Source organism: Oncorhynchus kisutch, linkage group LG23 (genome assembly GCF_002021735.2).
Source record: "Oncorhynchus kisutch isolate 150728-3 linkage group LG23, Okis_V2, whole genome shotgun sequence".
Lineage (NCBI taxonomy): Eukaryota > Metazoa > Chordata > Actinopteri > Salmoniformes > Salmonidae > Oncorhynchus > Oncorhynchus kisutch.
This window is the reverse complement of record NC_034196.2, coordinates 28361861-28371619: the sequence shown is the minus strand read 5'-3', so window position 1 is coordinate 28371619 and position 9759 is coordinate 28361861. Positions and strand designations below refer to the sequence as shown.

Genomic DNA, 9759 nt, shown 5'->3' with positions numbered 1-9759 from the left:
TTTGAGGCCTATACTCTAGCGACAGCTGGATTTAAGACTAGGTGTTTTGTTCTACAGGAAGACCGATTAGCTGTGAAGTCACTTTGGCCGGAGAATGAAGGCGTCACTTCTATCCCCTACAAGATCAACGGTGATCTGGGTGAGTGTTGAATACAGTAGGAGAGATGAGCACTAACACTAGATTTCTAATACAGTGAGAATGATATGCATTGTCTCTGATCCCCCACAGTGGACAGAAAGGAGACTATGCTAGCAGCGTTCAAGATGATTTCAGACCAGACGTGTATCCTCTTCCACGAATACACCAATGAGATTAACTACATAGAGTTAATCCCTGGGACAGGGTGAGTCCAAAATGGTCACATTAACACACTCTCCTTCCCAGCAGTTTACAGTTAACTCACAACCGCTCCTTCATTTTCCTTTATTTTTCTCTCTTCCTGTCATATCCACTCTTTCTCCCCCCCTTCTTTCACCTTTCTTCCCTTAACTCTAGCTGTGCGTCGTATGTAGGTTTTCAGGGCGGGGCCCAGCCTCTGTACTTCGGTAGTGCCTGTAATGTGGGGAACCTGTGTCATGAGCTGATGCATGCCCTGGGCCTGCACCACGAGCACACACGGCCAGACCGTGACCAATACATCACCATACAGTGGGACAACGTGGTCTCGGGTAACTCACACCAACACTAAACCACCTCACGGGCATTGTATGTGGACCAGGGGCAGGGCTGGTCAATTTGTCCCATGAAGAGCTGCAGTGTGCAGACATTTGTACCAGCCCAACACTAGCACACCTTGTTGAGCTTTTTGTAGTCTGGAGTGAAGACCGTATAGAATAACTATTGACATTAGGTGCTGCTAAAGCAGCAGCTGCTCTTCCTGGGGTCCAGACACCATGAAACCCTACATGACAAAAATAGACAGTACACCACAAGGACAGAACAACAGGCGTTCATATATTTATGCCTAAATGTTCCATTTATCATGTACTCATTACTGCAGGCATTAATTTCCCCATACATTGCAACCCTGTTCTCTACTGTTAAAATTGCTTTGTCTAAGCAGGTCCTGATAGCCTAATATCATAGTAACCTTGAATCCTGATATCCTAATCTCACAGCACCAGCTCTATAACCATCAGTGTTCTTCAGTTTGAAACCAATACTATGTATTTCATAGACTCATTTCCAATTATGTGGAATGTAACTGAATTCGTTAACTCCTGCGAATTTCCCCTGGTGTGAACGCAGCAACCTTGTTCGCTAAATTCCCCTTACATGAATAGCACCACATTGTCATCTACAGTTGCCACCCGTAATGGGTATCCTGGGATAACATGTAAGCTCTTGAACTTGAAGGCCACCCGCTATGGGTTTCCTTAGGTAAGATGCAATAGTCATGCCTTGAATCGTGTAGAGTTTCCTCCTGCTAGAGGCTCAACTTAATGGTTTCCATCCGAACAACTTGTCTAGATTTCCACTTTCATTCCCCTATATCACAATCACACCCAGCAGTGTCCACCAGTCACGTCTGCCTCTTTTAACTTCCAGGAAAAGAAGATAACTTTAAGGTGAAGGAAGGAGACACTCAGGATCTGCCCTATGACTACGACTCCATAATGCACTACGGAACGTCAGTCACAATCCTCTCCTCCTTATTCCCAATGAAGTCTCAATTTTCCTCGCCTTGTTTTTAAACTGCTAGCAATAAGTATACAATAAGTTGTACAGTATCCAGTAACATTTCTCTGTGTCCCAAATGGCTCCCTATTTAAGTCACTACTTTTGACCTGGGCTCTGGTCAAACTAGGTGCACTATATTGGGAATAGGGTGACATTGTGATGCAGTCCTTGTTAAAGTAGCATTTCCTCAAATCCCCATTGTTGGGTTTCTCCTGGCAGTTATTACTTCTCATCAAACCGGAACCCCACTATTGACTCCAAGAAGAGTGGAGTCCAGATTGGACAGAGAAATCACCTGAGCCCCCTGGACATAGCACGCCTTAACAAACTCTATCAATGTGGTAAAGACGTGTGCACACAGACAGGAAAAATATCAGAATTGGGCTGCCTTTGTAAATGTAGTCATTATCACACTGTATTCTAACCATGTTCCTGTCCTGTCTTTCCCAGAATAACAATGCACAGTTTAGCATTTATTACACCATCGAAGAAGATTCCAACACCATCGAAGAAGATTCCAACACCACTGCTGCCGACTGATTCCAACACACATGGCACTGACATCCTAACTTCTCTTCACAACAATGAATAAGTTGGACAAGTCCCTTAAAGCTTTCTGATGTATTATACGTGTGGCTGGCTGCAGGCAGTGGTTTTATTTCTCCTGTGTACTCTTGCTGCCTTGAATTAGGCCTATACCACTGCACTTGTCTTGGAAATAAATAAAATGACCTAGACTGAAAAGAATCCACTGTGTGATGTTGCTTGCAGTGTTCTATTTCATTCTAGAATGGACCTTCTCAGCTATGCTCATCATACGTCCAGGGTGGGATCAGAGAGGAAGTAGATCTAGTGTACCAGGAGAGACGACTTAAATTAATGGTGGTTTATACCTTGAACTTGGCCGACTAGCTAGGCAACAAATTATTTAAACGATGACTCTAACTCAGGACTTAGACAGTAGGGCTCATAGATTGACCAAAATCTGAATGTTGCCCTCTAGGAGGGTGTACTACGAAACAGGTTTGAGGAGTTGGCGGGGTAACTTTGGTGAGCTCAACTCAGGATAACCGGTAGCATTAAAAGTGGCTCACCTTTTAGCAAGGAATATATTTGTTTTTTTAACTTGGCAAGTGAGTTAAGAATAAATTCTTATTTACAATGACGGCCAAACCTGGATGACCCTGGGCCAATTGTGAGCCGCCCTATGGGACTCCCAATCACGGCCGAATGTGATGCAGCCTGGATTCAAACCAGGGAATGTGGTGACGCCTCTTGCACGGAGATGCAGTGCTTTAAACCTCTGCGCCACTCGGGAGGCCAATATAAACGTAACTTCAAAGAATTTACTGAGTTAGTCCATATAAGGAAGTCAGTCAATTGAAATGAATTCATTAGTCCCTAATCTATGGATTTCGCATGACAGTGCAAGGGTGCAGCCATGGGGTGGGCCTTGGAGGGCTCTTGCAGCCAGGCCCGGCCAATCAGAATGAGTTCGTCCCCACAAAAGGGGCAATATTACATGGAAATAGTAGCCAGCGGGGTTACAACTTCTCTAAAATGATGTTTGAGGCAGCTTATGGTAGAGAAATGAACATTCAATTCTCTAGCAACTGCTCTGGTGGGCCTTCCTGCAGTCAGCATGCCAATTGCACACTCAACTTGAGACATATGTTCCTTTTAGTGGCTTTTTATTGTCCCCAGCATAAGGTGCACCTTTGTAATGACCATGCTATTTAAGTTTCTTGATATGCTATACCTGTCAGGTGGAAGGATGATCTTGGCAAAGGAGAAATCCTCATTAACAGCAATGTAAACATGTGTGCACAAAAGATGGCAAAGTACTTAAGTAAAAATAATTAAAAGTAGTACTAAAGTCATTTTTTGGGGGTATCTGTACTTTACTATTTATATTTTTGACAGTTGACTTTTCCTCCACTACATTTCTAAAGAAAATATGTACTTTTTACACCCGTACAATTTCCCTGACACCAAAAAGTACTTGTTATTTAGAATGTTCATGCAGGAAAGCATTATGGTCCGATTCAAGCGCCTATCAATATGTATATTGTCATAAGTTGTCATACTTTATTTTTTATTTCACCTTTATTTAACCAGGTAGGCTTGTTGAGAACAAGTTCTCCTTTGCAAATGCGACCTGGCCAAGATAAAGCATAGCAGTGTGAACAGACAACACAGAGTTACACATGGAGTAAACAATTAACAAGACATAACACAATAGACAAAAAAGGGAGTCTATATACATTGTGTGCAAAAGGCATGAGGAGGTAGGCGAATAATTACAATTTAGCAGATTAACACTGGAGTGATAAATGATTAGATGGTCATGTGCAGGTAGAGATACTGGTGTGAAAAAGAGCAGAAAAGTAAATAAAAACAGTATGGGGATGAGGTAGGTAAATTGGGTGGGCTATTTACCGATGGACTATGTACAGCTGCAGCGATCGATTACCTGCTCAGATAGCAGATGTTTAAAGTTGGTGAGGGAGATAAAAGTCTCCAACTTCAACGATTTTTGCAATTCGTTCCAGTCACAGGTGTCGTGGAAATGTCCTCTATTTACCAAATCATGGGAGCAAACCACACACACACGTCAGAGTTAGTTATAAAAGTCCATCTTTAATTATATGAGCTCTTATCACAATCCTGTGACTCTCAGATAAATTCAGAGTCTCTCCAATGAATTCTCTGAGAGCCCCCTAAACAATGCAACTGAGTTCCTTTAATAGCAAAGACACACATAGTCAGACAGCATAGACTAAATTAATCGTTCAGCTTTGTCTCCTTTCCCAAACCTCAGAACCTTAAACCAAATCCTCCATATCAACAGGCATATATCAAATTGTCATTTAGATACAACCAACTCAAAATACAACCTCCTGGACAAACTCACGGAGAGGAGGGTGAGGCTCTAGGTTAAGATAGAAACAACATAAAAGGGAGCATAGAATGATTCCAGACACTGCAACCCTTCTTTCTCCACTGGGAAAAAGGTAGGGAGTGAAAGATATGTTTACACATGATGACACTTTGACCTCTCCCCTCTCAGCGGCCCATGAAACTTAGTTTTGACATAGAACAGATAACTGCAACCTCACCACAGAATTACACAAAAATACCATTCTGATGAGAAGTAACTTACACACATTAGATGAATATTAAACATCTTACAAATGTTACCAACAAATTCTGATCCTTCCACGACACAGGCAGCAGAGAACTGGAAGGAAAGGCGGCCAAATGGGGTGTTGGCTTTAGGGATGATCAGTGAGATACACCTGCTGGAGCGCGTGCTACGGGTGGGTGTTGCCATCGTGACCAGTGAACTGAGATAAGGTGGAGCTTTACCTAGCATGGACTTGTTGATGACCTGGAGCCAGTGGGTCTGGCGACGAATATGTAGCGAGGGCCAGCCGACTAGAGCATACAGGTCGCAGTGGTGGGTGGTATAAGGTGTTTTAGTAACAAAGCGGATGGCACTGTGATAAACTGCATCCAGTTTGCTGAGTAGAGTATTGGAAGTCATTTTGTAGATGACATCGCCGAAGTCGAGGATCGGTAGGATAGTCAGTTTTACTAGGGTAAGTGTTGGCGGCGTGATTGAAGGAGGCTTTGTTGCGAAATAGAAAGCCGATTCTAGATTTGATTTTGGATTGGAGATGTTTGATATGTATATGTATACATAATTTAGTCATTATTCATAAAAATCCCTTAACATATCCACCCTACGACTAAATCTTATACATCCAATCACACTTCTATTTGTATTAGAATATTATAAAGCACACATCTATTTTTATTAGAAATATTACTTGTTATCCAAATACAACCTAATAGAAACCAATATATGCATTTACACTGGCTGCTCTAGGCCTACATCAGAATCATAACTCTTCTGGTCGCAGTGGTGGGTAGTATATGGGGCTTTGGTGACAAACTGTATGGCACTGTGATAGACTGCATCCAATTTGTTGAGTAGAGTGTTGGAGGCTATTTTAAAGATGACATCGCCGAAGTCGAGGATCGGTAGGATGGTCAGTTTTACGAGGGTATGTTTGGCAGCATGAGTGAAGGACGCTGTGTTGCGATATAGGAAGCCGATTCTAGATTTCATTTTGGATTGGAGATGCTTAATGTGAGTCTGGAAGGAGAGTTTACAGTCTAACCAGACACCTAGGTATTTGTAGTCAGAGCCAGAGCCGTATTCTAAGTCAGAGCCGTCCAGAGTAGTGATGCTGGACAGGCGGGCAGGTTCCGGGGGGTGACCGATTGAATAGCATGCATTTAGTTTTACTTGCATTTGAGAGCAGTTGGAGGCCACGGAAGGATAGTTGTATGGCATTGAAGCTCATCTGGAGGTTAGTTAACACAGTGTCCAAAGAGGGGCCAGAAGTATACAGAATGGTGTCGTCTGCGTCGAGGTGGATCAGAGAATCACCAGCAGCAAGAGCGACATCATTGATGTATACAGAGAAGAGAGTCGGCCCGGGAATTGAACCCTGTGGCACCCCCATAGAGACAGCCAGAGGTCCGGATAACAGGCCCTCCGATTTGACACACTGAACTCTATCAGAGAAGTAGTTGGTAAACCAGGCGAGCCAATCATTTGAGAAACCAAGGCTGTCGAGTCTGCCAATAAGAATGTGGTGATTGACAGAGTCGAAAGCCTTGGCCAGGTCAATGAATACGGCTGCACAGTAATGTCTCTTATCTATGGCGGTTATGATATAATTTAGGACCTTGAGCGTGGCTGTGGTGCACCCATGACCAGCTCTGAAACCAGATTGGTCCGACCAATCTGATTCCACACTCCAAGACTGCTTCCATCACGTGGACTGGGATATGTTTCGTATTGCGTCAGACAACAACATTGACGAATACGCTGATTCGGTGAGCGAGTTCATTAGAACGTGCGTTGAAGATGTCGTTCCCATAGCAACGATTAAAACATTCCCAAACCAGAAACCGTGGATTGATGGCAGAATTCGCGTGAAACTGAAAGCGCGAACCACTGCTTTTAATCAGGGCAAGGTGACCGGAAACATGACGGAATACAAACAGTGTAACTATTCCCTCCGCAAGGCAATCAAACAAGCTAAGCATCAGTATAGAGACAAAGTAGAATCTCAATTCAACGGCTCAGACACAAGAGGTACAGTGCCTTGCGAAAGTATTCGGCCCCCTTGAACTTTGCGACCTTTTGCCACATTTCAGGCTTCAAACATAAAGATATAAAACTGTATTTTTTTGTGAAGAATCAACAACAAGTGGGACACAATCATGAAGTGGAACGACATTTATTGGATATTTAAAACTTTTTTAACAAATCAAAAACTGAAAAATTGGGCGTGCAAAATTATTCAGCCCCCTTAAGTTAATACTTTGTAGCGCCACCTTTTGCTGCGATTACAGCTGTAAGTCGCTTGGGGTATGTCTCTATCAGTTTTGCACATCGAGAGACTGACATTTTTTCCCATTCCTCCTTGCAAAACAGCTCGAGCTCAGTGAGGTTGGATGGAGAGCATTTGTGAACAGCAGTTTTCAGTTCTTTCCACAGATTCTCGATTGGATTCAGGTCTGGACTTTGACTTGGCCATTCTAACACCTGGATATGTTTATTTTTGAACCATTCCATTGTAGATTTTGCTTTTTGTTTTGGATCATTGTCTTGTTGGAAGACAAATCTCCGTCCCAGTCTCAGGTCTTTTGCAGACTCCATCAGGTTTTCTTCCAGAATGGTCCTGTATTTGGCTCCATCCATCTTCCCTGTCCCTGCTGAAGAAAAGCAGGCCCAAACCATGATACTGCCACCACCATGTTTGACAGTGGGGATGGTGTGTTCAGGGTGATGAGCTGTGTTGCTTTTACGCCAAACATAACGTTTTGCATTGTTGCCAAAAAGTTCAATTTTGGTTTCATCTGACCAGAGCACCTTCTTCCACATGTTTGGTGTGTCTCCCAGGTGGCTTGTGGCAAACTTTAAACAACACTTTTTATGGATATCTTTAAGAAATGGCTTTCTTCTTGCCACTCTTCCATAAAGGCCAGATTTGTGCAATATACAACTGATTGTTGTCCTATGGACAGAGTCTCCCACCTCAGCTGTAGATCTCTGCAGTTCATCCAGAGTGATCATGGGCCTCTTGGCTGCATCTCTGCTCAGTCTTCTCCTTGTATGAGCTGAAAGTTTAGAGGGACGGCCAGGTCTTGGTAGATTTGCAGTGGTCTGATACTCCTTCCATTTCAATATTATCGCTTGCACAGTGCTCCTTGGGATGTTTAAAGCTTGGGAAATCGTTTTGTATCCAAATCGGGCTTTAAACTTCTTCACAACAGTATCTCGGACCTGCCATGTGTGTTCCTTGTTCTTCATGATGCTCTCTGCGCTTATAACGGACCTCTGAGACTATCACAGTGCAGGTGCATTTATACGGAGACTTGATTACACACAGGTGGATTGTATTGATCATCATTAGTCATTTAGGTCAACATTGGATCATTCAGAGATCCTCACTGAACTTCTGGAGAGAGTTTGCTGCCCTGAAAGTAAAGGGGCTGAATAATTTTGCACGCCCAATTTTTCAGTTTTTGATTTGTTAAAAAGTTTGAAATATCCAATAAATGTCGTTCCACTTCATGATTGTGTCCCACATGTTGTTGATTCTTCACAAAAAAATACAGTTTTATATCTTTATGTTTGAAGCCTGAAATGTGGCAAAAGGTCGCAAAGTTCAAGGGGGCCGAATACTTTCGCAAGGCACTGTATATAGACTCTCTTTTTTGTCTACTGTGTTATTGACTTGTTAATTGTTTACTCCATGTGTAACTCTGTGTTGTCTGTTCACACTGCTATGCTTTATCTTGGCCAGGTCGCAGTTGCAAATGAGAACTTGTTCTCAACTCGCCTACCTGGTTAAATAAAGGTGAAATAAAAAATACATTTAAATCAGAACTATAACTAAACAGAATACTACTATGTTACTGTATGGATGTATGAAACTTATTATAATCATAATACTGAATGTAATGTGTGTAGTTTTCGTCAAGAATTAGAAGGACTTTCTGTTCCTTGTTGAAACGAATGGAGCTATCGTCAGACTGGCTGGAATGCTGTGTTCCTTACAGGACATCCTGTCTCTATCCAGTGTCTCAGGTTTGGCAGCATGAGTGAAGGACGCTGTGTTGCGATATAGGAAGCCGATTCTAGATTTCATTTTGGATTGGAGATGCTTAATGTGAGTCTGGAAGGAGAGTTTACAGTCTAACCAGACACCTAGGTATTTGTAGTCAGAGCCAGAGCCGTATTCTAAGTCAGAGCCGTCCAGAGTAGTGATGCTGGACGGGCGGGCAGGTTCCGGGGGGTGACCGATTGAATAGCATGCATTTAGTTTTACTTGCATTTGAGAGCAGTTGGAGGCCACAGAAGGAGAGTTGTATGGCATTGAAGCTCATCTGGAGGTTAGTTAACACAGTGTCCAAAGAGGGGCCAGAAGTATACAGAATGGTGTCGTCTGCGTCGAGGTGGATCAGAGAATCACCAGCAGCAAGAGCGACATCATTGATGTATACAGAGAAGAGAGTCGGCCCGAGAATTGAACCCTGTGGCACCCCCATAGAGACTGCCAGAGGTCCGGATAACAGGCCCTCCGATTTGACACACTGAACTCTATCAGAGAAGTAGTTGGTAAACCAGGCGAGCCAATCATTTGAGAAACCAAGGCTGTCGAGTCTGCCAACAAGAATGTGGTGATTGACAGAGTCGAAAGCCTTGGCCAGGTCAATGAATACGGCTGCACAGTAATGTCTCTTATCTATGGCGGTTATGATATAATTTAGGACCTTGAGCGTGGCTGTGGTGCACCCATGACCAGCTCTGAAACCAGATTGCATAGCGGAGAAGGTACGGTGGGATTCGATATGGTCGGTAATCTGTTTGTTAACTTGGCTTTCGAAGACCTTAGAAAGACAGGGTAGGATAGATATAGGTCTGTAGCAGTTTGGGTCTACAGTGTCACCCCCTTTGAAGAGGGGGATGACTGCGGCAGCATTCCAATCTT

General features: G+C 43.2%; 1 protein-coding gene across 1 annotated transcript; it reads left to right on the top strand.

Annotated features, from left to right (window-relative positions):
- Positions 1–2428, top strand: LOC116356623 (zinc metalloproteinase nas-4-like). The gene is made up of 6 exons (XM_031803128.1): positions 1–139; positions 230–344; positions 497–669; positions 1550–1631; positions 1901–2022; positions 2132–2428. The coding sequence occupies exons 2-6, from the start codon at positions 247–249 to the stop codon at positions 2134–2136; spliced, it is 480 nt and encodes a 159-aa protein (XP_031658988.1). The 5' UTR covers positions 1–139; positions 230–246; the 3' UTR covers positions 2137–2428.
- Positions 2429–9759: the final 7331 nt, after the last annotated feature.

Coding starts and splice junctions, on each gene's coding strand:
- LOC116356623 (XM_031803128.1), top strand. CDS start 247: ATGCTAGCAGCGTTCAAGATGATTTCAGACCAGACGTGTATCCTCTTC. Junction 345..496: donor GAGTTAATCCCTGGGACAGG/GTGAGTCCAAAA, acceptor CCTTAACTCTAG/CTGTGCGTCGTATGTAGGTT. Junction 1,632..1,900: donor TCCATAATGCACTACGGAAC/GTCAGTCACAAT, acceptor TTCTCCTGGCAG/TTATTACTTCTCATCAAACC.